This window comes from Tursiops truncatus, chromosome 1, assembly GCF_011762595.2.
Source record: "Tursiops truncatus isolate mTurTru1 chromosome 1, mTurTru1.mat.Y, whole genome shotgun sequence".
NCBI classification, from domain to species: Eukaryota; Metazoa; Chordata; class Mammalia; order Artiodactyla; family Delphinidae; genus Tursiops; species Tursiops truncatus.
The window spans coordinates 161,732,766-161,760,197 of record NC_047034.1 but is presented as its reverse complement, the minus strand read 5'-3'; the positions used below and the strand labels follow the sequence as shown (position 1 = coordinate 161,760,197).

General features: G+C 41.4%; 1 protein-coding gene across 8 annotated transcripts in view; it reads left to right on the top strand.

The window, feature by feature from the left end:
• Nucleotides 1-27,432, top strand: part of PHACTR4 (phosphatase and actin regulator 4) — a 117,209-nt gene that overhangs the window by 28,140 nt on the left and 61,637 nt on the right. For 3 of the 8 annotated variants that reach the window (XM_033839605.2, XM_019938321.3, XM_033839627.2), the window contains exons 2-3: nt 12,284-12,338; nt 12,745-12,798. In XM_033839605.2, the coding sequence (XP_033695496.1) occupies nt 12,306-12,338; nt 12,745-12,798 (87 nt within the window). In that variant the 5' untranslated portion in view covers nt 12,284-12,305. Of the gene's footprint in view, nt 1-12,283; nt 12,339-12,744; nt 12,799-20,731; nt 20,865-27,432 lie in introns of those variants that run through there. The other 5 variants (XM_033839680.2, XM_019938320.3, XM_033839638.2 and 2 more) reach the window with 3 other exon arrangements.

Below are 27,432 nucleotides of genomic sequence, written 5' to 3'. Positions count from 1 at the left end.
GGCATGCATGCAGGATCTAGTTCCCCAACCAGGGATCGAACCTGGGCCCCCTGCATTGGGAGCATGGAGTCTTACCCACTGGGCCACCAGGGAAGTCCCAGGGGTGTTTTTTGTTTGTTTGTTTTTTATTTATGTTCTTGGCTGTGTTGGGTCTTAGTTGCAGCATGTGGGATATCTTTTGTTGCGGCATGCGGGCTTCTCTCTAGTTGTGGTGCGCGTGTTTCTCTCTAGTTGTGGTGTACGGGTTTTCTCACTCTAGTTGTGGCATCAGGCTCCATGGCATGTGGGCTCTGTAGTTGTGGCGTGCAGGCTCCAGAGCGCATGGGCTCTGTAGTTTGCGGCATATGGACTCTCTCGTTGAGGTGCGTGAGCTCAGTGGTTGTGGCACACATGGGCTTAGTTGCCCTGCGGCATGTGGAATCTTAGTTCCCCGACCAGGGATCAAACCAGTGTTCCCTGCATTGGAAGGCGCATTCTTTACCACTAGACCACCAGGGACGACACCCCAGGCGTGTTTTAATTGAAACTTTACATCAGCTAACCCAGGATCATCATCCCTATTATCTAGTGATAATGTGATCAACAGTTGAGGTACTACTGATTCTCCCTTCTCAATCTGCCTGTAAATCCTGTTACTTTCATTAACCATTTCAGATATTCAATTTTTTGTTATTATTGCCATTTCACTTGTTTACCAGATATTTATCCAGTGCCAAGTACATATGAAAAAAACGTGCTAACCTCAGATCTGTTGGCATGAGAGGTTGGATGGAGCTTTGTTTACACAAATGAACACACTGTATTGAGGTTTCTAATGACTGTTGCCCATATTAGTGACAATTTTCTAATTTCTTTTGTACTTGTTCTTAGAAGGTTAACACTCTACTAATTTGACTTCCCAGCTAGTTTTAGTGGTTGCTCTGGGGATTACAATTCACATTTTACCTTAAAACAATCTAGTTTAGATTAATACCAACTTAATTTCAGTAGTGTACAAAAAAATTTCTCCAATGTAGCTTGACTCCTTCTCCCCTTCTTGGTGCTTTATTCTCATATAAATTATATATTTATATATTACAAGCCCATTAACATGGTTTTATAGTTACTGCTTTATGCATTGTTTTTTAAATTAGATAGGAGAAGAAATAAAAAAAACATTTATACCGTCTTCTTCTTTTGGGAGGGGTGTGCCAGCTGTCATGTGGGATCTTAGTTCCCTGACCAGGGATTGAACCTTTGCCCCCTAAAGTGGAAGCACAGAGTTTTAACTGCTGGACCACCAGGGAAGTCCCTATACTGTCTTCTTTATTTTTATATTTATCTATGTAGTTACCTTACTGGTACTCTATTTCTTCCTGTGGATTCTAGTTACTGTCTGGTTTCTCTTTATGTCAGCATAAAAGTCTCCCTTTAGTATTTCTTGTAGGCATGTCTGCTAGTAATGAATGCTTTATGTTTTTGTTTATCTGGGAATGTCATAATTTCTCCTTTGTTTTAGAAGCATAGTTTTGCTGGATATAGAATTCTTAGTTGACAGTCTTTCTCTTTCAGCACTTGAACATAAGTATGGATCACTTTGTGTTTATCCTACATAGACTTTATTTAGCTTCTTGGATGTGTTTTTCATCATATTTGGGCACTTATTGGCCATTATTTCTTTTTTTTTTTTTTTGTGGTACGCGGGCCTCTCACTGTTGTGGCCTCTCCCATTGCGGAGCACAGGCTCCAGACGCACAGGCTCAGCGGCCATGGCTCACGGGCCCAGCCGCTCCATGGCATGTGGGATCCTCCCAGATCGGGGCACGAACCCACGTCCCCTGCATTGGCAGGAGAACTCTCAACCACTGTGCCACCAGGGAAGCCCGCCATTATTTCTTCATCCTCCCATTTGCTTGTTTGTATGCTTGGTGGTTTGTATACTTGATAATTTGTTCTCTGAGGCTCTGTTCATTTTTCTTCATGCTTTTTTCTTTCTGTTCCTCATATTGGATAATCTCAATTAACCTATCTTAGAGTTTGCTGATTCTTCGGCCTGCTCAAATCTGCTGTTGAGCCTATCTAGAAAAATCTGTTTCTTTCTTTTTTAAATATAATTTCTGTCTCTGTTGAGATTCTCTATTTAATGAGGCATGATTCTCATACTTTAATTCTTTTTTTTTTAATTTATTTTAATTTATTTTTGGCTGCATTGAGTGTTGCTGCACGCGGGCTATCTCTAGTTGTGGCGAGCAGGGGCTACCCTTTGTTGTGGTGCATGGGCTTCTCATTGCGGTGGCTTCTCTTGTTGCAGAGCACGGGCTCTAGGCGCACGGGCTTCAGTAGTTGTGGCTCACGGGCTCTAGAGTGCAGGCTCAGTAGTTGTGGTCCATGGGCTTAGTTGCTCCATCACAGCATGTGGGATCTTCCCGGACTAGGGCTCGAACCTGTGTCCCCTGCATTGGCAGGCAGATACTTAACCACTGCGCCACCAGGGAAGTCCCTCATACTTTAATTCTTTAGGCATGGTTCCCTTTAGTTCTTTGAATTTTTGCTTGTGTGTTCTTAGTTCCCAGACCAGGGATCAAACCTGGGCCCCCTGCAGTGAAAGCGCAGAATCCTAACCACTGGACCGCCAGGGAATTCCCTTCTTTGTAATATTTATAATACCTTATTTAAAGTCTTTGTCTAGGGCTTCCCTGGTGGCGCAGTGGTTAAGAATCCGCCTGCCAATGCAGGGGACATGGGGTCGAGCCCTGGTCTGGGAAGATCCCACATGCTGTGGAGCAACTAAGCCCGTGTGCCACAACTACTGAGCCCGCGTGCCACAACTACTGAAGCCTGCGCTCCTAGAGCCCGTGCTCCGCAACAAGAGAAGCCACCACAATGAGAAGCCCACACACCACAACAAAGAGTAGCCCCCACTCGCCGCAACTAGAGAAAGCCCACGCACAGCAACGAAGACCCCAACGCAGCCAAAAAATAAATAAATTAAATAAATTAATTTTTTAAAAAGTCTTTGTCTATTAAGTCCAACATCTAGGCTTCCTCAGATACAGTTTTATTGATTGCTTTCTTCCTCCTATATATGCACCATACTTTCCTGTTGATGTGTCTTATTTTTGTATTGAAAAGTGAGCATTCAAAATAATGTGGCGGGGGCTTCCTTGGTAGCGCAGTGGTTGGGAGTCCGCCTGCCGATGCAGGGGACGCGGGTTCGTGCCCTGGTCTGGGAAGATCCCACATGCCACGGAGCGGCTGGGCCCCTGAGCCATGGCCGCTGGGCCTGAGCGTCCGGAGCCTGTTGCTCCGCAACGGGAGAGGCCACAGCAGTGAGAGGCCCGCGTACCGCAAAAAGAAAAATAATAATAATAATGTGGCAGGACTTCCCTGGTGGTCCAGTGGTGAGGAATCTGCCTTACATTGAAGGGGACGCAGGTTCGATCTCTGGTCAGGGAACTAAGATCCCACATGCCGTGGGGCAACTGAGCCTGTGCGCCACGGCTACTGAGCTCACACGCCTCAACTAGAGAGCCTGTATGCTGCAAACTACAGAACCCACACGCTCTGGAACCTACACGCCACAACTAAAGAGAAGCCTGCGCACCACAACGAAAGATCCCATGTGCCGCAACTAAGACCCGACACAGCCAAAAATAAATAGAATAAAATAAATAAAATGATAAATAAATCTTTTTAAAAATTAAAATAAAATAAAATAATGTGGCAAGTCTGCAAATCAGATTCCCCTCCTTCCTGTGGGTTTCTCATTGCTGTTTGTTGAGTGACTTCCCTGGACTAAATCTGTAGAGCCTGTATTCTTTGTTTTGTGCAGACGTTGAAGTGCCTGCTTGGTTGTGGTTAGCTAATGATTAGACAGAAATTTCCTTAAATGCCTTGAACCAATAAGTTTTCTAGCCTTTGCCGAGGGTACTCTGTGTATATTGCAGTATGCCATCAATGTTCCTGCAGGCAATTTACAACTTTGCCTTAGCCATCACTGTCTGCTTGCACAGACCTCAAGGTCACCCAGAGGTGAGAGATTAGGGCCTTCTTAAGACTTTCCCTGAGCCCATAAATGCGTGTGTCCTTCTAGATATCCAAGAATATGTCAGCTTTTCAAAGCCCCTTATAGACGTCTCATTCCTGAACATTCAAATTTTTTGGTCAGTGTCCTGTTAGCCCTAACTGGTATCATCACTGCCTTAGGCAGTTGGGATGTTAAACAGTTGCCACTGATTATTTTTGAAAAATGTGCTAAGGATAAGGTGGTTCACACACAACAAGCTCTGAGTCAGGTCAAATAAAGTAACTCTGAGAATGGAACTTCTTGGTGCTAATCAGATCAGATAGTAACAGTTCTCTGGGCATGGGGTTTTTGGGGAGCTCCAAATTTGTTCTGCCCCCTCCAGTGGTTGCTAGGCTGCTGGTTTTAATAACTAATGTTGTGAGGCTCTTGGTTTTCAAGGCTGCCAGAAAGCTAGGGGAGGAGAGGGAGATGGGAATCAGGCAAGTTAAAATGCCATAAAACTCACTGTACTTACCAAGATTCAGGCATTTTCTTTTTTTTTTTTTAATTATAGTAAAATATACATAATATAAAGTTTACCATTTTAACATTTTTTAAGGGTACAGTTCAGTGCCATTAAATACATTCACATTGTTGTGCAGCTGTTACTACCATCCGTTTACAGAACTTTTTTATCTTCCCAAACTGAAACTCTACCCATTAAACAACTCCTCCCCCTACCCCGGGCAACCGCCATCGAACTCTCTGCCTGTATGAATTTGGCTAGTCTGGGTACTTCATGGAAGTGCAGTCATACAATATTTATCCTTTTGTGTCTGGCTTATTTCAGTTAGCATAATCATCCATGTTGTAGTATATGTCAGAATTTCATTCCTTATTAAGGCTGAATAATACATACCACATTTTATTTACCTGTTCACCCACTGATGGATATTTGGATTGTTTCCACCTTTTGGCTATTGTCAATAATGCTGCTGTGAACATAGGTGTACAAATATCTGTTTGATTTCCTGCTTTCAATTCTTTGGGGTATATACCCAGGAGTAGACTTGATGAATCATATGGTAATTGTTTTTAATTTAAAAATTTTTTGAGGAAGTACTATTCTGTTTTCCCAGCAGCTGCATCATTTTATATTCCCACCACTAATGCACAAGTGTTCTAATTTCTCCACATCCTCCTAACACTTGTTATTTTCTGTTTTTAATTTGGATAATGTCAAGTTTATCTATTTTTTTCTTTTGGTGTCATAACTAAGAAACCATTGCCTAATCCAAGGTCATAAATTTATGCCTATGTTTTCTTTTAAGAGCTTTCTAGTTTTAGCTCCTACATTTAGATCTTTTATCTATTTTGAGTTAGTTTTTTCAAAGTACCTTTTAAATTAAATTAAATTTTATTTACTTTATTTTTTGGCCACACCCTGCAGCATGTGGGATCTTAGTTCCCTGACCAGGGATCAAACCCGTGCCCCCTGCAGTGGAAGTGTGGAGTCTTAACCACTGGATCACCAGGGAAGTCCTATTTTGAGTTAATTTTTTTTTTTTTTTTTTTCCGGTACGCAGGCCTCGCACCACTGTGGCCTCTCCCGTTGCGGAGCACAGGCTCCAGACGCGCAGGCTCAGCGGCCATGGCTCACGGGCCTAGCCGCTCCGTGGCATGTGGAATCTTCCCGGACGGGGGCACGAACCCGCGTCCCCTGCATCGGCAGGCGGACTCTCAACCACTGTGCCACCAGGGAAGCCCTTGAGTTCATTTTTGTATTTTCTATTTCATTAATTTCCACTCTAATCCTTATTATTTCCTTCCTTTTGATTTATTTTGTTTTTCTTCTATTATCTTACAGTAAACTATTGTGTTGTTGATTTCAGATGTTCCTTCTTTTTTAATGTAGTATTTACAGCTATAAATTTCCCTCTAAGCACTGCTTTAGCTGCATCCCATACGTTTTGGTATTTTGCATCATTTTCATTCGTCTCATCTACTTCTTTATATATGTTGAGAGAGTAGCTGGAGGGCCTCTCTTCCTGGGGAATACTTAGAAGAGGAAGATTAGTACTTTGTCTCCTGCTGCTGCAACTGGTTGGTCTCAGGGTTACAACTAATAATTGTTACCTCTTTCCACTCTCCATTTCAGATTCCCCTTGCCCTCAGCTACCATCTCTGCCAGTCTCAATGGCTTTACTTAGTGGTATGACCTAAACCCTCATTCCTGAGGGATCTGAACCACTGGTTACCATGCTTTTCTCAGGTTAGAGTTTCCAACTTGTCTGTTTACTGTACTGTCAGAATTGGGAAGGAGAATACCAGTAGGCACCAAAGTGGATCATCTGAATTTTAAATATATTTTCATTGTGGTGCGGAATAGCAACCCTCTTTCTGATAATGAGGATTAGTTACCCCTACCAAGATGATAGTTCCTCTTCTTGCCTGATGATCCCTGGATACGAGGACTCCACAATGCCCAGGTGACAGCTGTAGCTTATAGCCTCTTGGGACTCTTGTCTCCTGTGGAAGTGTTCCTTTTTTGGTGACCAAGATCTTTAACTCTGCAGAACCCAGAGTTGCAGAGATAGGAAACAAAAATTCCCCAGGTGGGTCTTTGGGATTGATAATAAACAGGGTATGCTATTTCTACCCATCACCCCCCTGCCCCATTTCTCACATCCATGTATTTTTCCTGTTTTGAAGACCACTAGCATATAAAGGTCTTTGATTTGGTGTATATATTGCACCCTGGAAGATGGTACTCTTTTGTCATAAAATACGTCATTGAGTTGGTGCTTCAGCTGTGCCTTCATCAGGCCATTCCAGTGCTCTTTTAGGTTAGCAGATACTAGGTGGTGTTGTATATATACCACCAGTAGATCCCATGGTCCTGGGCCCTCTCTTGCACTTACTTTACTACAGAGTGGGTCCCTTGTCATGAAATGATGTTATGTAGGATGATGCTTACTGGTAGATTAAACATTTCCTTAACTCTCATGTACTGTTCACTGCAGCCCTGAGGGCAGGAAAGGCAAATGTACAGCCAGAATATGTCCCTATTTCTTTCTTTTTTTTTTTTTTAATTAATTAATTTATTTGGCTGCTCCAGGTCTTAGTTACAGCATGCAGGATCTTCGTTGCAGCATGAGGGATCTAGTTCCCTGACCAGGGATCAAACCCGGGCCATCTGCATTGGGAGCATGGAGCCTTAACAGCTGGACCACCAGGGAAGTCCCCCTGTTTCTTTCAGAATAAATTGTTCACCTTTTCAGGGTGGAAGGGGCCAAATACAGTCAGCTTGCCATCCAAAGGCTGGTTGGTTTCCTTGAAAGATGTCATACTGGAAGCTTTGTGTTTGTCTCTGTTGCTGGCCCTTCGGGCTCTTGGTGGCATCAGTAGCTAGAGCATACTTGGTAAGTAGGACTTCATACTGTTGTCTATGCATAGAGTATATCTCTGCCACATGACCACCTTCTTTCAGGTGCTCATTTTTCTAGCACTGGGGAGGCCATGACAAAAGATGGCTGATGTAAACTGGTTGAGTCATTGTCTACTTGGTTGTTTTGTGCTTTTTTCATGGTAGATGTTCTCTGATGACTGTTAACATGTGATATGAAGATCTTCAAATGTGTCTATTCTTGTATCCTCCCACGTGCCTCTACCTTAAGACCTCCTTCCCCTAATTTTCTTTTTTTCTCCCCCTAATTTTCTAATCATTCTCCTTTTATGCCCCCTGACCAGCACATCAGGACATTTACCTGTGAGTCCACATATATTTTAACCTCAAACCAATTCTTTGTCTGCACAAAGTAGACAGTCTGCCTGAAGCTCTGCCCATTGGGCACTGTCCTTCAGTGCCAACCCCGAGTGAGGCTGTGGTGCAACCACTGTCCATTTTTGACTTGGACCCAGTGACAGCCATCTGTGAAGAAGGTGAGGGTTTTTCCTTTGTCAGCTGGCTGTGAGGGCCCCCCAGTATGGCCAAAGGTATATGCTAATGAAGGGGCACTTTGCAACAATGGTAGATGATATGAGGGTTTGGGCTATCTGCTCATGCTCGTGACTTCTGGTCCTACTTGTGCTAGATACCGGATGTATCACCTTCATCTTAATGCTGAATTATTGCTGGGTCCACCCAACCCTATGACTTGGTATCTCATAGAACCTAGGTCATGGTGGGTGATTCTGGATAAATGGTCACTTGGTGTCACATCATCAGGTGTTCTGTATATGCTAGGACCCAGTAGCATGCCAGGAGTTGTTTTGCAGAAGGCATACAATTTTCCACTGAAAATGGAATGGCCTTGCTCCAGATCCCAGGGGTCTGCATAGTGATTCTCCCACTGGGGCTTGCCATAATACCATAGCATTTGCCAGATTGTTTGCCTCACCATCCAGACCTGCAGAGTCCTTTACTGTTTTGGAAACTGGTAACTTTTTGTGTCACCTGATATAAAAGCCAGAACAGTATTCTTGGGTGTCATGCTTCCCTCTTAATGGTGGGAGGTGCAAGATGCAGTTGGTTACTTGGATGCCTTTACTTGAATGGCATGTTTTATCAAGCCCCTGACTACTGGGCCTATAAAAATTTTACTGATGAATGGGTGCCTGAATCTCTGTAGCATTTATCTTTCACCCTCTGGAGTCCATGTGTTCCGTCAAGGCCTTCAGTGTGCTATCCACCTCCTGTTCATCTGGCCCAATTAGCATGATGTTATTAATATAGTAGGTCAGTGTGATATTCTACAAGAAGTCTATATTATCATAAGACTATATTACATGAGACAGTGGCAAAATTGACATGGTCCTGTAAAAGTATGCTATAATCCATTCCATGTGAATGTGAATTGTTGCTGATCCTACTTTCTTGACGGGATAAGAGAAAAAGAACTTATTCCTTCGATCTCTGACAGTGTACTATGCTCCTGGGGCTGTGTTAATTGGCTCTAGCAAAGATACCACATCTGGCATGGCAGCTGCAGTTGTGGCTACTATTAGATTGAGTTTGTGGTAATCTACCTTCCTCCAGGATTTATCTGGTTTCTGCCGGGACCACACTGCTAAATCCTGCATCCTCTGGGGGTGTAGCACTAATTTCTGCCATCTCCCCTCCCTTGCCCCCAGAATACAATATTGTTTTCTTTTGTGTTTATTATCTTGGAAGGTGGGATGGGGCACCCACCTTTAGAGGCTTCCTTCCACTTGGCCTTCTCCAGTATAACTCCTATCCCATAGGCCAAGGACTCACTAACTTCCAGGTATGTCTGTTTCAATTATACATTCAGGGTCCAGGGAAGTGACCACCAGGATGGTTCACACACCCAGTGGGCCCATCGTGAACTGGACCTTGGCCAGGGCTCAGTTTATTTCCTGGTCCTCATAAGTCCATGATTATACTTCCAGACTCCAGGTGTCAATGTCAACCTATCCTTAAAATGTTAGCATTCCCGTTTACGCAGTTTACTGTTACCTGAGTAAATGACCGTAGACAGAGCTGACTACATAATTTGCATGCTGATTACACCTGGATTGAGAATGGGCGAGAGAAATTGCCCACCAAAAGTACGTGGCACTCCTAGCCCAGGCAGGGAAAGGATGGCCAGCTGGGACCAGAGGGAGTGGCCAAGAGGCCGCTCCTGGGAAGACAGGAAGAGGTGGACTGTGTGTGAGCTGAGGCTTCAAGCCCCCAGCACATGCTTCATTTTCCCCCTCAGATTTCACTTATGGAGCAGAAATTCATAGATAAAATTATTAAGAATTTTAAGACAGTGACTGCAGAGCATTAAACTTCAAGTGCAGGGACCTTCTGAGTATGGAGTCCGTAAGACCTATAGTATATGGGTCTCTTAGGCCATAGGTTTCTCAGGGAATTGTTATACTTGCTTTGGTGTTGCAGGTTCTTTTCTCTTGGGTACCTGGCCTCCTTCAGTCAAAGGGGTCAGCATCTGAAACTGGCTCATTTCAGACACTGGGCATGGATTCTGATATTTTTTTATTGAGGGGACTGACCTCAGCATCCAGATCTTCCATCCCTGATTTCTTTTGATGTTACAGATGGAGAAGTGCTCTTATTAGCTGCTTGTCTATTTTGCTTCATAAATACACCATGCTTTATTAACTATCTCTGCAAATCTGTGAGTCGGATTCCTTTGACTGCCACTCTGACTTTGCTGATCTTTATAGTAAGTGTCTCCATCTGGCTTCAATCATTAAGTACCATGGCCTGGTCTCCTTTGTTTTAGGGTCCTATCATCACCGTTGCTATCAGTGGCATTAGGGGGTTTTTTTGTTTTATACATCTTTTTCTTTTTTTGGTTGTGTTGGGTCTTCATTGCTGCGCGCGGGCTTTCTCCAGTTGCGGCGAGCGGGGGCTGCTCTTCATTACGGTACACTGGCTTCTCATTGCAGTGGCTTCTCTCGTTGCAGAGCATGGGCTCTAGGTGCGTGGGCTTCAGTAGTTGTGGCACGCGGGCTCAGTAGTTGTGGCTCGGGGGCTACAGAGCACAGGCTCAGCAGCTGTGGCGCACGGGCTTAGTTGCTCTGTGGCATGTGGGATCTTCCCAGACCAGGGATCGAAGCCGTGTCCCCTGCATTGGCAGGCGGATTCTTAATCACTGCACCACCAGGGAAGTCCCAGTGGCATTAGTTTTATAACAAATTCTCTGTGGAGAACAGCTTTTAAACTTCTTAATGATGCTGGTGCCCCTCTCACCAGCACATTCCTTATAGTATCCTCCCAGCCATTTCAAGGAACGTAATACTTTTTTCTGACCACTTCAGCAAGCCAACTTCACTAAGTGAGCCTTTTAATCCCTTCCTCCCCTGTCTGCCACTGCTGTTTTGTCATTGCTACTTATCATGGGCCATGACTTTTCCAGCTTTTAGGAACCATCCTAGTGATAAGTTCATACCATATTCTGAGGTTTTTGCCAGGGTGTTAAATCCTGTATCTCTGGAGAGTGATCAGTAACTTTATGTTCTGGTTCTGATGTTCAAGCACCCTCAGAATTCACATTTGCTCTCACTTAGCCCCTGCCAGTACATGCTGGCTAAGTCTTGCAGCTCCCTTGGGTTATAATTTCTTTGTGACCTTATCAGGCACAAAATATCTGGGCTGGGTTATGCCCTGACCTACTACAAGTTAGGAGGCATGGAGGTGGCAGATCCTGAGGGGACATTGTTTATTGAGCAGGGTGGGGAGGCCTCTGCATCATCTTCAAGTGCGGGAAGAGTGCTAGCTCTTACAGAGATGGTGAGCCAGTTTCGCAGTTTCAAGGGCCCTATTGCATTCAAGATATTGGAGGGGCATCAACTCACTTGTCTCCATCGCATGTATGAGGGTCTCGTTCTTTCCCAGTCAGGGGCCTGACGTGGCATAGCATACCTCCCTTGGCTGAGAGTTAACCTTCCTTGGTGCTCGGCTACTCTGTTGATTAACTCTTGGGCCTGGTCTCCAGCTTTTTCTCTCCTCCTGCTGCCACAGAAAAGAGCCTCTTTATGAATTACCAGGAGGCCCTGGGGTGTTCATATTTGACTTTTTAAAAATTACTTATTGATGCTTATTTACTTATTTATTTAGGCTGTGCCACACAGCTTGTGGGATTTTAGTTCCCAACCAGGGATTGAACCCCGGCCCTTGCCAGTGAAAGCATGGAGTCCTGACCGCTGGACTGCCAGGGAATTCCCCACATTTGACTTTCAGTTGACTGTTGATCACTCTTAGCTTTTTGTTATCTTCTTCTAGCGCATCAGTTAAGTTTAGTAATAGCCGTTGAATTCCATTGTCATTATAGTTATTTCCCCCTTACTCTTCAAGTACCTCATCAATCCAATCAACTAGATCATTCTGTCCATAGATAGATCATCATTATTCACCACTAGTGAAAGTTTAAGAATTGTACCAGCACCTTGTGCCAGGGATTATCTGGTTACCTACCACCACCAGTGGGGTCCTCAGTGCTATCTAGTCTGTGAGGATTCAACTCCAAAACCCCTTCACAGTCCTAATTTTCTCAGATCACTGCCAGCCCCCACTGTTAGTAGGTTATATTCTCTGAAAAGCAGACTCTGAATTGGAGTTTAGTATTCAAATTGTTAACTAAGGAGTGCCCTTGGGATCAAAACTATGAAAGAGATAAAAAAGCAAGATTGGGCAGATTCGATCCTTGTTTTGATTAAGGGTGAGGGAGGTTGAATATCTATACTTATTCGACTTTTTTCAAAATTTTTTTGTTTTATTTTAATACTTGAGCATTCTTAACTTACTGAACTACTTTCTACTTTCCTCAGGCAAAACCAATTCCTTCATTCTATGATATCCTCATATGCTTTCCCAGATGTTTATGTGAGTTTTGTGAGTTTTGTTTGTTTGGGGGTTTTTTTGCATAAAAATTTGGCTTTTTGCTGCTCTCTCTCCTTCCCTCCCTTCTTCCCTCTCCCCTTCCCCACCCCTCCCTTTTTCCCTTTGTCCCCCCTCCCTAAAAAATAAAAAAAAAATTTTTTAACTTGCTTTTTTCCTTACACTCCAGTAAATTCAAGATGGAGATTGGAAAGGGAACTTATATCTGTACCTCAACCCCCTTAAAATAAATCCCAGTTGGCAATGTTCTCACTTAATAAGTTGTACATTTCTATAATGTTCTAGTTTTAAACTATAATCAGTATTACTGAATTGGGTTTATTTTTTAAGAAATATAAAAGGTGATGGATTTTATGTTTTAAGTATATCATTTACTTTTTTCTCTTTTTAGAAACTATATACCACCTCCCTAAACTGGTTAATAGTGGCATGGAAGATCCATTTGGTGAGTATCACCTACATTTTTCTTAGTAAATGATATTTGTGTTTTATCCTTACCTCCATTAAAGCTTTGAGAATAAATTGATTTTTTTCATGTTTAGTGTGCTAAGCTCTCTAGTTTATCAGTTCTCAAACTTTTTGGCCTCAGGATCCCTTTATACTCTGAAGTATAATTGAGGGCCCCAAAGAGCTTTGTTTGTATGATTTATATCTATTGATATTTACTATATTACAAATTAAAATAGACATTTAAAGATATTAATTCATTTCAAAATAACATTAATAAACCCATTATATGTTACATAAATAAAATTTTTTAATGAAAAATAACTCCCCAAATAAAAAAGAGTAACAAAAAGAGTGGCATTGTTTTACATTTTGCAAATCTCTTTAATGTCTGGTTTAATAGAAGACAGCTGGATTCACATATCTGCTTCTGCATTTAATCTGTTTTGTTATCACATACCCTGTAGACTCTGGAGAATTGACTGATTGGAGCTAATGAGAGTGAAAAGGCAAATAGCACTTTTGTAATATAAAAAGTAATTCTGACATTGCTATGCGTCATCTCTAGTAGTTCCTAGACCACACTTTGAGACCTAATGCTCTAGAATGTTAGTTACTTCAAATACAGCAAAGAACCAGTTGGCAAGTTAAAATAATAAGTTTTAAATTCTGTAACAACATGGTTAAGGGAGTATAAATCTAGATACACAAAGGTTTTGTATCTACCTTTTTGACTAAAAAGTCAGTCACTGTGTATTGAACTCTGTTTTCCTATTGACTGCAATTTCACAGAGAGATACGGTCTGAGATAGTTAGTAGGCCATTTTGAACACTTGTGCCTTGGGGTGTTTATTGAAGCTTTTTGAAAATTATTGATGTTTCTTTAGTATCTGTAGAGTTATATCCGTGCTTTAAAAAGTTTCTCTGTAGGAGAGAAATGGTATTTCTACCATATTTTAAAATTCTCTAAGATGAGACATCTTAGCTGCTTTCCAGGCTTTTATTTTATTTTTTATCATTGTGTTCTGAATCCACAGCATTTTATTTATTTATTTATTTATTTATTTATTTATTTATTTATTTTTGGGTGCGTTGGGTCTTCATTGCTGTGCACAGGCTTTCTCTAGTTGCGGTGAGTGGGGGCTAGTTGCAGTGCATAGGCTTCTCATTGCGGTGGCTTCTCTTGTTGCGGAGCACAGGCTCTAGGCACGTGGGCTTCAGTAGTCACGGTGCACGGGCTTAGTTGCTCTGCAGCATGTGGGATCTTCCCAGGCCAGGGATTGAACCCGTGTCTGCTGCATTGGCAGGCGGATTCCTAACCACTGCGCCACCAGGGAAGTCCCCAGCCTTTTAAACTATTAAGCTACTCACCTTGCCTACATGTTATTGGAAATACTTTTAAAAATTTTTCCTGTGGTCATCTAGAAAGCCCTTTGGGGGAAAAATTCACAATTCCAGTGTCATTGCTGTACAGCTTCATTAGAATTGTTGAACCACAGCTGAAACAAGCCTTCTATTACTTTTTAGTTCCCCCCGATACGATTTAGAATTTTAAAAGTAAAGGTGGTGTGTAAAAACTTAAGAAGGAGCCTTTCCATTATCTTAAGTTGCAGGAAACTTTGTAGTTTTTTAGGTTTAACACATTGTATATCCTTAAATTTACATTAATCACTATGCTAATGAGTATGTAAAACATTCTTGTACATTGATGCATATTGTACCTCCCACAATTAAAAGCGTAACAGCCAAAAAAAAAACAAACCCACATATTATACACTTGGAAGACTAGTTAGGACGTACTTCCCACTTTATATGCATCAGCAAAAAAAAAAGCAACCAGAGAAAGTTTTCCTTGTTAATAACCTCATTATGCTAGAGGCAGGTTTTGTTTTTGTTTTTGTTTTTTAAAAAGATAGGTACTTTTATTTTATTTATTTATTATTATTATTTTTTGGCTGCGTTGGGTCTTCGTTGCTGCGCGCGGGCTTTCTCTAGTTGTGGTGAGCAGGGGGGCTACTCTTTGTTGCAGTGCGCTGGGCTTCTCACTGTGGTGGCTTCTCTTGTGGAGCAAGGGCTCCAGGCACGCAGGCTTCAGTAGTTGTGGTGCATGGGCTTAGTTGCTCCGCGGCATGTGGGATCTTCCCGGACCAGGGATCAAAGTCGTGTCCCCTGCATTGGCGGGTGGGTTCTTAACCACTGCGCCACCATGGAAGTCCCAAGAGGCAGGTTTTTTTTTTGTTTTTTTTTTTGCGGTACGCGGGCCTCTCACAGTTGTGGCCTCTCCCGTTGTGGAGCACAGGCTCCTGACGCGCAGGCTCAGCGGCCATGGCTCACGGGCCCAGCCGCTCCGCGGCATGTGGGGTCTTCCCAGACTGGGGCACGAACCCGTGTCCCCATCGGCAGGTGGACTCTCAACCACTAGGCCACCAGGGAAGCCCAAGAGGCAGGTTTTTTGTTTTTTTTTTTTTTTTTCAAGAGGCAGGTTTTGATTCGAGCACTTTGTGCTTCTTCACCAAATGGGGAAAAGTCTGAATCTCATTTTATGGCAGTGTAACTTGAAGTAGTAGTGTAAAAAAGGTTCCAAGTTTATATTCTACTCACACACAGTTACTGTAGATGACTGAAATTAGGCTCTTTGGGCACCTGGTACAAGTAAGTAACCAGATAGCTCAGATTAATAGCTTGTTGTCTTGCTTTGAAAAGACTGTTGTTGAAAACCTTGCCAGATAAGAATTTCTCCTCTGATTTTAATGACCCTAAATGGCTTCTTTAGGAGTTTGGCTTTTTTCACCCTGTAGTGTACCTTGCATCTAGCTCATCAGTGAAATCCTTATTTTGAACACTAGAGGGCAGTCAGTACTTTATTCATAAATTTGCAGTTTCTTTACAAATTAATTCTTAAGGGCGTTATTTATGAACAATTTGGTGAATCGAGTTGATATAGTTGCTTGGTGACAAATCCTAAAGAACATGTTCGTATGATAAACTAGTGTAACGTACGACAACTCCAAAGGCTTTTATGGGAAACATTTTTTTTTCTGCTGAGTGACCTCCTTACCTCACCTAACTTAAACATAACTTAAATGGAATTTAATCTAATTAATTAAACTTATTATTAAGCTAATTAAATCAACTTAAATTAAATTTAAATATAATTTAAATTTACTAGAGAATACCAAAGGGAAAGTTGCTATGGAAGTTACAGTTGGCTAGTAGTCAGTTGAAATATAAATTAATATGTGCTTTTGATCACTAGTATGAGAAAATGTTTGTCTTCTGTGCTAGTGAGAGGATTTTTTCCTCTTATACTTTTATTTATTTATTTATTATTTTGGCTGCATTGGGTCTTTGTTGCTGCGCGCGGGCTTTCTCTAGTTGCTGTGAGCGGGGGCTGCTCTTTGTTGCGGTGCGCAGGCTTCTCATTGCGGTGGCTTCTCTTGTTGCGGAGCATGGGCTCTAGGCGCGCGGGCTGCAGTAGTTGCAGCACGGCGGGCTCAGTAGTTGTGGCTCTTGGGCTCTAGAGCGCAGGCTCAGTAGTTGTGGCGCACAGGCTTAGTTGCTCCGCGGCATGTGGGATCTTCCCAGACCAGGGCTCGAACCCGTGTCCTCTGCACTGGCGGGCGGATTCTTAACCACTGCGCCACCAGGGAAGCCCTTATACTTTATTTTTATTTTTTTAATTTAATTTGGTTATATTCCCTGTGTTGTACAATATATCCTTGTAGCTTATTTTATGCATAATAGTTTGTAGGGTTTTTTTTTTTAATTGCTCACAAAACATACATATGATAAGAATCTGGTTTATTGAGTTATGGTCCACTCAGTGCCATTTGAAAAGGAAAAGAATTCTGAATGTAAAATGAATTTGTTTCTAAGAAGATGGAGCCCCTGGAAGATGGTTGAGAATTTTGTTACAGTTAGGTTAACTAACAGTTATGTAGATACATTGGAAAAGAATTATTTGTTGCATTCTGAAAATTAAAGTGAGAGATTTTTACCCATCACATTCTAGTGGGACAGACCTAAGGCCTCTAGGACCTTTCTTACATGGACAGATGTTTACACATTTTATTATATAATATTCTAAAATCACATTTGTTAATGCCACCACTGATCTCACCAGAAAAGTCTTTAAATATTGGGAAGTTGGCAGGCTCACTCTAGTGGATATGTTTTCCAAAATTAGAATTTTCTCTTGAAAGCTTGACATATATCACTGGCAACAAGTACTGTCAGTTTTATTTGTAGTGACAGGCTCCATTCATTTTTGAGAAAATATCTGTGAAATATCTAAGCTTGAACAAAATAGTTTGTCATTCAGTCTTTCCAGTAAAAGCAGTACTTCATGAAACAAACTGGCCAGTTCAGCTTGCAACTCAACTACACAGGTGCCTTAACTGAAGGTAACCATTGTACTTACCATTTCATCATGCAAAATAGTAAAAAGACACATAGAGGGCTTGAGATTCATTAAAACTAATAATAGTTTTTACGGCTTTATCAAGGATATTCTTAAATTGGCATTATTTTTAACTGTAATTATGTAGTGGTGAAGATTATGCGTCCTACTACAGTTTGGTGCTACTGCCTTGATATGTGTGAAGGTGCCAGCAGTTTTGCTCACCATTGCTTTTGTACCCTTAGTACCAGTGTCAACATGATGAAAAAGGCAACTAATTCTTTAGTATTATTAAGTATATCATTGTACCTCTTGGGTCCTGAAAGGATCTTGGGGGATACCCAGACATCAGTGGACCATACCTGCTTCAGTTTCCTAATTTTCAGAGTCTCTTCTGTGGAAGTCATGGACAGAGTCAAGACTTAGTCCTGGAAATTGTTTTGGGCAGGGCTTCAATCTTGGACACTTGGCAGAAGTATGGTCAGAGAGAGTGAGCTGCTCTGTGGTCTCTCCTAAGTTGATCATGACCTACCTGAAGCTTTTAGGAATAAATTAAAGAACACTTCTGTGGGTGAAATGAGTGTTCTGAGCTCATTAGGCAGCTCAGTATTTTGAGAAGAAATTCACCAGCATTTAGTCAAGATGAGCTCACCTGGGCACTATCTTCTTATCTTTAAAAAGAGAGTAAATGGCAGCAGAGATCTTGGTGACAATAGCCTTCAGTATGTCTGTTGAGTCACATTGCTCCAATATGGACAGGTGTCTCCCTGTGTGTGGTACACAGCTGTCATCCTGGGGTATTCTTATTCACCTGGGAACTCTGCTTCTCTCCTGTGTTGGCTCTTTTGTTTCCTAAATCCCATGTCTTCTGCTTTCTTTCTTTTTTTTAAAATATTTATTTATTTATTTATTTATTTATGGCTCCGTCAGGTCTTATTTGTGGCGCTTGGGCTTAGTTGCCCCACAGCATGTGGGATCTTAGTTCCCTGACCAGGGACAAACCTGCGTCCCCTGCTTTGGAAGGTGGATTCCTAACCACTGGACCACCAGGGAGCTCCCGCTTCTTCTCTCTTGATTGCCAATAGCTGCTTGATGATGGACTCCTGAAATAGTTCTCTAATTTTCATCTCTTTTTTTCTTTAGCTCTACCTCCTGAAAGATTTCTTTATCTTTATATTCTATTAAATTTTTCTTTTCGGGCTTCCCTGGTGGCGCGGTGGTTGAGAGTCCGCCTGCCCATGCAGGGGCCACGGGTTCATGCCCCAGTCTGGGAAGATCCCACATGCCGCGGAGCGGCTGGGCCTGTGAACCATGGCCACTGAGCCTGCGCGTCCGGAGCCTGAGCTCCGCAACGGGAGAGGCCACAACAGTGAGAGGCCCGCGTACGGCAAAAAAAAAAAATTCTTTTCTACTATTATGTTTTTTAATTTCTAGGAGTTCTTTTTTTTTTAAGATTTTTTTTTGATGTGGACCATTTTTAAAGTCTTTATTGAATTTGTTACAATATTGCTTCTGCTTTATGTTTTGGTTTTTTAGCCTCAAGGCCACTTCTGATCTTAGCTCCCTGACCAGGGATCGAACCCACACCCCCTGCATTGGAAGGCGAAGTCTTAACCACTGGACCGCCAGGGAAGTCCCTAGGAGGTCTTTTTTATTCTCTGAATATTTCTTTCATAATATTCTTTATTGTTTCAACAGATTTACTTTGCCCTGCATAGGCTCTTTTCCCCCAAAGTTGTTTTCCTTTGTTTGTTTTGATCTCTCTTATGTAAGAGTTTTCCTCTGAAGTCTAGTAATAATTAGCTGTCTGCTTGTGATTAAGAGTGGTGAGCTTTAAATTAGAAGCTTTAAATGCATAGGCTGGTTGCCTTTGGGCCTTACTATAGTGTGAGCTTCTTGTTCCTATTGTTGAGGAACATGTCTGTTACCAGTATCAGGGTTCAAGGGGCGGAGTCTTCTCATCACTGGATGGTAAAGGGTGATGAAGACTGGGAGGGTTGCTGCATTCAGTATTCATTATGTTCACTCAATTCCCCTCAGTTTTTCATGCTCAACCGCCTTTTGAGTCCCCCAGTCCAGAGACCATTTGTTTTATCCCTTCCAGAAAACAGGCCTCCAGAATTCTGCCAGGGTTGGTATGGGACAGACATTCAAGGTCATGGAGTGGGGAAGGTGGTAAAGGAATCAAACAGCTTTTACCCTGATTCTCCTTATTTTATTCCCTTTCCTTTCAAAGGGACCTGGTAGAATACAGTGAAAGTATTCATTGTTAATTTATATTGGTATAAGCTACTAGTTTTCTTTTTTAAAGTAAGGGCCACACTGTACATAAGTGCTGGGGGAAGACAGGGTCCAGAGAAAATACGTATACATTTTAAGCTACTGTGATGCTTCATACCCTGCTACTTTTAAAAATGGCTTATTCCTGCTTCTGCTTTCTTCCTCCCTTCTCAAATGTTTATGGGTTAACAGCCATTCTCTCTGTAGCACACCCAGGAAAAGGGACTGAAACCCTGGCATATGAAACTTCTTCTAAAAGGTTTTTTGGGGTAGGAGAGGATCTGTATATACTAAATTGCCTTCTCAAAATGTTTTAAATTTTCTAACAACTTCATTAAGTTTCTATATACCCTCTCTTCCACAGAAGAGAGCACAGTTTGTTGAAAAAAAAGTTTTTGGTTGTGTTTGATGAAATAATTATTTAATGAGATAGATTGTTGTTGTGAAGCCTGAATTTCAAGCTAGGTGCAAAGGCTTTATTCATATGCATGGTATTCTGGGAACAGATTAAACAGATTAAACAAGGTAATATCACCTTTAGATTAGAATTTGTATCACATAGGAAATATGAGAATCAGTTTGTTGAGTGGAAAACAGAAACCATATCCTAAACAAATAAAGTCAATTGTTTTTTTCCTATTCTGAATCTGAATTTATAAATCATTATTATGTTTTAAAGGGGATTTTCCTAACCTTTCAAGGACATTTGTTAAGGAACCATGCTCAAGACTAATGCATTTCACTTAAGTTCACGGGAAAATTTTTTGTGATGTTATCATGTTATTAGTACTTGAAGCTCAAAATATGCTAATAACACAGCCCTTCCCTCCCTTCTCTTTAAGAATGAAGGCAAAATATGAACTTAATTAGTTTTGAGATTCTTAAGGTGTAGGAGATAAATTCCTCTGGAATTAAACAATGCCAAAAATGATGTTACTTCTATTTTTTTCCCTGTGGTGTTCAATAGAAATTTAATATAGCATTATTATATGTATATTAAATATCTTCTGTCATCTTATTTTCTGATAAGAGTATAACTTATGAAGGGCAAGATCTTTTTACTGTTATATCCTACTGCTCAATAGTAGGCAATATTTGTATGTATTTCTTATAGTGGTTTTAAATTTTCTGCCTAAGATACAATTAACAATCTTAAGGGAAATAGAGTGCATAGAACACCATGAAAGTTATAGTAGAACACTATGAACTTTAATAACACAGATGCTCTATAATTATTTTTTTCTGTCAATAGGAAAAGATGAGCCATCTTTGTAGTCATGCAAGCCTGAAAAGTAGTGATGCTGACATTCTGGACCATCTCCCATATCGTCTCACCACTGTTCATCACTTCTGATTGCTACTTACTCCCTAGAAAATCATAGAAAGTATGATGGGTGGACTAAATGTGTAGATGATTTTCCATCTGAATTTATTTCTGCATACTGAGCCCTTCATCAGTGGGTCTTGGACAGGGATTTCCCTGGTGGTCCAGGGGTTAAGACTCACGCTCCCAATGCAGGGGGCTGGGGTTCAAGCCCTGGTCAGGGAACTAGATCCTGCATGCATGCCGCAACTAAGACCCAGCACAGCCAAAATAAATAAATATATATATATATTTTTAAATGTGTCTTGGACACTACATAGGCAATGATTATAAGAATGAAAATTAAAAGGGAGGGATAGTGGGAATTCCCTGGTTGCCCAGTGGTTAGGACTCTGAGCTTTTGCTACCATAGGCCTGAGTTCAATCCCTGGTCAGAGAACTAAGTAAGATACCCAGTAGCTGCGCAGCACGGCAAAAAAAAGAAAAAAAAAAAAAAAAAGGAAGGATAGAAGGTTTTCACTTATCATTTTGTATCTTCCTGTGTGGTTTGCATTTTCATCTATATACATATATTACTTTTGGTTTTTTAAATGTAAAAAAGGATTTTATCTGGATTGTAGGGTTATGGGTGTTTTAGTTCCTTCTTTGTATTCCTCAGTGTCAAAAATTAAAATATGTAAAATTATTTCTTAAAGGAGGTAAAAGAATAAAAGGGTATTGTTAAAGGGTATTAAAGACTATCATGGTCATTCTACATTCACAGCTTACCTGCTACACCTAAAATTACCACTTTACATCTCTACTTAATAACGTGTCCTTTTAAATATATATATGTTTTATTCTTCCTATGAACTGTCAATAGATTCAGCCTACCCTACCAAACTCCATCATAGTTGACTTGTTCCTCATCCATTCATTTGTTCACTAAACACTAAGCAAAATCAACAAAGCAGTATATCCTAACAGTTAAGCCCTCAGGCTCTGGAGTAAGCAAACTTGGTTTCAGATCCCAGTTCTGCCACTTCGTGGCTGTGTCCTTTTGGGCAAGACAGTTACTCTCTAATCTTAAGTTTATCCCTAAAGTACGGATATGAATTTTACCTTTCCCACAAGGTTGCTATAAAAATTAAATGGGGACTTCCCTGGTGGCACACTGGTTAAGAATCTGCCTGCTTGGGACTTCCCTGGTGGCACAGCGGTTGAGAATCGGCCTGCAAATGCAAGGGACACGGGTTCGAGCCCTTGTCCAGGAAATCCCACAGGCCGTGGAGCAACTAAGCCCGTGCACCACAACTACTGAGCCTGCACTCTAGAGCCCGCATGCCACAACTACTGAAGCCCGCATGCCTAGAACCTGAGCTCTGCAACAAGAGAAGCCACCGCAATGAGAAGCCCATGCACCACAACGAAGAGTAGCCCCCGCTCACCTCAACTAGAGAAAGCCCACATGCAGCAACGAAGACCCAACAACAAAGACCCAATGCAGCCATAAATAAATAAATAAATAAAATTTTAAAAAGGAAAAAAAAAAGAATGTGCCTGCCATGCAGGGGATACGGGTTTGAGCCCTGGTCTGGGAAGATCCCACGTGCTGCGGAGCACCTAAGCCTGTGTGCCACAAATACTGAGCCTGTGCTCTAGAGCCCGCGAGCCACAACTACTGAAGCCTACACACCTAAAGCCCGTGCTCCATAACAAGAGAAGCCACCGCAATGAGAACACACCGCAACGAAGAGTAGCCCCTGCTCGCCACAACTAAAGCCCGCATGCAGCAATGAAGACCTGACGCAGCCAAAAATAAATAAATAAATAAATTTTTATTAAAAAGAATTAAATGAATTAGTACTTATAATGTGCTTAGCATTGTAACCACATAGTGAACATACAGTAGCTGTAATATTGTTATTAATTATGATCACTAGTAAGATGTAATCACTGTTCTTATGGAGCTTTTGGTCTGTGTTAAGCAGTTACAAGGTGCTCCTTAGAATTCCTTTTTTAAAAAAATAAGTCAGGTTAATTGAGATACAATTTATATACAATAAAATTTACCCTTTTTAAGTATATAATAGTTCTTTTTTTTGACAAACACGTAAAATCATGTAACTACCACCACAATCAAGATGAAGAGTACTTCCTTCCATACCAAAATTTCCCTGCTTACCTTTTGTAGTCAGAATTATACAATATGTAGCCTTTCTTTTTTCTTTTTTCTTTTTTTTTTTTTTTGCGGTACACAGGCCTCTCACTGTTGTGGCCTCTCCCGCTGCAGAGCACAGGCTCCGGACACTCAGGCTCAGCGGCCATGGCTCACGGGCCCAGCCACTCCGCGGCATGTGGGATCTTCCCGGACTGGGGCACGAACCCATGTTCCCTGCATCAGCAGGCGGACTCTCAACCACTGCGCCACCAGGGAAGCCCCAATATGTAGCCTTTAGTCTGGTTTTTCACTTAGCATAAAGCTGTCAAGATTCATACATGTTGTTGCATGTATCAGTAGTTCATTCCTTTCATGGCTTTTTTTTCATATTTTTTTTGGTTTTATTTTTTAGTAGATCTTTATTAGAGTATAATTGCTTCACAGTACTGTGTTAGTTTCTGTTGCACAACAAAGCGAATCAGCCATATGCATACAGATGTCCCCATATCCCCTCCCTCTTGAGTCTCCCTCCCATCCTCCCTATCCCACCCCTCTAGGTCATCGCAAAGCACCGAGCCGATCTCCCTGTGCTGTGCTGCTGCTTTCCACCAGCCAACTATTCTACATTCGGTAGTGTATATATGTTGATGCTACTCTCACTTCGCCCCAGCTTCCCCCTCCCACCCCATGTCCTCAAGTCCATTTTATATGTCTACCTCTTTATTCCTGCCCTGCAACTAGGTTCATCAGTACCATTTTTTTTTTTTTTTAGATTCCATATATATGTGTTAGCATACGGTATTTGTTTTTCTCTTTCTGACTTACTTCACTCTGTATGACAGACTCTAGGTCCATCCACCTCACTACAAATAACTCAATTTCGTTTCTTTTTATGGCTGAGTAATATTCTGTTGTATGTATGTGCCACATCTTTATCCATTCATCTGTCGATGAACATTTAGGTTGGTTCCATGTCCTGGCTATTGAAAATAGTGCTGCAATGTACATTGTGGTACATGTCTCTCTTTTTTTTAAATTTATTTATTTATTGATTTTTGGCTGTGTTGGGTCTTCATTGCTATGCACAAGCTTTCTCTAGTTGCGGCGAGTGGGGGCTACTCTTCGTTGTGGTGCACAGGATTCTCATTGCAGTGGCTTCTCTTTCTGCGGAGCACTGGCTCTAGGCACGCGGGCTCAGTAGTTGTGGCTCACGGTCTCTAGAGCGCAGGCTCAGTAGCTGTGGCACACGGACTTAGTTGCTCCACAGCATGTGGGATCTTCCCGGACCAGGCAGGGCTCGAACCCGTGTCCCCTGCATTGGCCGGCAGATTCTTAACCACTGTGCCACCAGGGAAGCCCTACATGTCTCTTTTTGAATTATGGTTTTCTCAGGGTATGTACCCAGTAGTGGGATTGCTGGGTCATACGGTAGTTCTATTTTTAGTTTTTTAAGGAACCTCCATACTGTTTTCCATAGTGGTTCTATCAATTTACATTCCCACCAACAGTGCAGGAGGGTTCCCTTTTCACCACACCCTTTCCAGCATTTATTGTTTCTAGATTTTTTGATAATGGCCATTCTGACCAGTGTGAAGTGATACCTCATTGTAGTTTTGATTTGCATTTCTCTAATAATTAGTGATGTTGAGCATCTTTTCATGTGCCTCTTGGCCATCTGTATGTCTTCCTTGGTGAAATGTCTATTTAGGTCTTCCTCCCATTTTTAAATTGGATTGTTTGGTTTTTTGATATTGAGCTCCATGAGCTGTTTGTTTATTTTGGAGATTAATCCTTTGTCTGTTGTTTCATTTGCAAATATTTTCTCCCATCCTGAGGGTTGTCTTTTTGTCTTGTTTATGGTTTCCTTTGCTGTGCAAAAGCTTTTAAGTTTAATTTTCCATAATGTCATAAAGTTGGAATCATACAGTAGCTTTTTCATACGTAGCGGTTTTTTTTGTTTTGTTTTTTTTACACGTGGGCCTCTCACTGTTGTGGCCTCTCCCGTTGCGGAGCACGGACTCCGGACACGCAAGCTCAGCGGCCATGGCTCATGGGCCCAGCCGCTCCGCGGCATGTGGGATCTTCCCAGACTGGGGCACGAACCCGTGTCCCTTGTATCGGCAGGCAGACTCTCAACCGCTGCGCTACCAGGGAAGCCCCCATACGTAGCTTTTTCAGATTGACTTCTGTCACCTAGTAGTATGCATTTAAGGTTCCTCTTTTCGTGGCTTGATAGCCCTTTTCTTTTTAGCACTGAAAAATATTCCATTGTTTGGATGTATCATGGCTTATTTATCCTTTACCTACTGAAGAGCATCTTGGTTGCTTCCAAATTATGGCAGTTATGAATAAAGTTGCTATAAACATCTGTGTGTAGGTTTTGTGTGGATATAAGTTTTCAATTATTTGGGTAAATACCAAGGGTACAGTTGGAATGTATGGTAAGTGTATGTTTAGTGTTTTAAGAAACTGCCAGATTGTCTTCCTGAGTGGCTGTACTATTTGGTGTTCCCATCAGCAATGAATGAGAGCTCCTGTTGCTCCAGCATTTGATGCTGTCAGTGTTTTGGATTTTGGCCATTCTAATAGGTGTATAGCAGTATCTCATTGTGGTTTTAATATGCAGTTTCCTCATGACTAATAATATTGAGTAACTTTTCATGTGTTTATTTGCCATGCATATCTTTTCTCTGATGAAATGTCTGTTCAGATCTTGATCTTTTTAAAAATTGGCTTATTTTCTTATTATTGAGTTGTGAGAGTTTTTTTGTTTTTTTACGGTATGCGGGCCTCTCACTGCTGTGGCCTCTCCCGCTGCGGAGCACAGGCTCCGGACGCGCAGGCTCAGCGGCCATGGCTCACGGGCCCAGCCGCTCCACAGCATGTGGGATCTTCCCGGACCGGGGCACGAACCCGTGTCCCCTGCATCGGCAGGCGGACTCTCAGCCACTGTGCCACCAGGGAAGCCCGTGAGAGTTTTTTACATGGTCCACATACAAGTTCTTTATAAGTGTTACTACACAAATGTTTTTTTCCCAGCCTGTGGTTTGTCTTATTAGCAGACGTTTTTAATCGATGAAGTCCATTTTTTTCTTTTTTGGTTAGTGTTCCTTATCTTCTAAGAAATCTTTGTTCAACCCAGGGTCAGAAAGATATTTTTGTTTTTCCTTCAAGATGTTTTATCTTTTTAGGTTTTACATTTAGGTCAATGATTCTTTTCGAGTTAACTTTTGTATATGGTATGAAGTTGAAAATATTCTCCTTTGTCCACTGCATACTTTTACACCTTTATTAATAAATTCCTGATTAAATAGGTAATTTTCTAGGGAAATATAATTTACTAAAGTGACTCAAGACATGAAAATCCCATATAGACTAACAGGCATGGTCGAAATGTTAAAATGTATCTAAGCCCAGTGAGTTGTTTTTTGTTTTTCTTTTTCTTTTTTTGGCTGTGTCGGGTCTTAGTTGCAGCACACGGGATCTTTGTTGAGGCATGTGCTATCCTTTGTTGCAGCACACGGGCTCTTCATTGTGGTGCATAGGCCTCTCTCTAGTTGTGGCAGCGGGTTTTCTCTCTCTAGTTGTGGCGCGCAGGCTCCAGGGTGCATGGGCTCTGTAGTTTGTGGCACATGGGCTCTCTTGTTGAGGCGCATGAGCTCAGTAGTCGTGGCATGTGGGCTTAGTTGCTCTGTGGCATGTGAGATCTTAGTTCCCTTACCAGGAATCAAACCCGTGTCCCCTGCATTGAAAGGTGGATTCTTTACCGCTGGACCACTAGGGAAGTCCCCCAGTGATTCTTATGGACAGTTTCATTAATTGTTTGAAGAAGCAAATAATTATAATGCTATATCACACACTGTAGAGAAAAAGAAAGTACACTCATTTATTTTATAAAATCTTGATAACTGAGAGCTGACAAAGATAGTGCAAAAAGAAAATTGAAATTTTTCCTATCTCGCTTAATGAATATAGTTGTAGAAAGTCTGTATAAAGTACTTGCAGATTAAATTCAACAAGTCATTATTATATTTTTTTCTGATTTCAAAAACAATACATATTTCCTCTGGAAAATATAAAGTGGTGTAAAGTAGAAAAATTTAAGTCACACTTGATCTTTCCACCCTGTGGTAACTACTGATAATATTTTGATATATTTACTTCCATGTTTTTTTCTAGAGCAGTTATCTATATAGTTATAGATAACTATATTACTATAGCTATATAGTTATTTTAACATACTGATTAGAACTGCTTTTTTCCCCATTGGATAGGTCAGATCTCTCAGTATATTAAAAGAATATAACCAAGAGGAATTCTTTCAAGATCTAAGTATTATATTAAGGAAACTATAAATAATAACACATTAGTACATTGATAAGTCAAAAAAACAGGAGGAAAACGATATGCTTATCTCTACTGATCACAAAAATTTTTGATAAAGTTCAACTATTTCACTCAAAGCTTTTATTACACTAAGAATAGAATA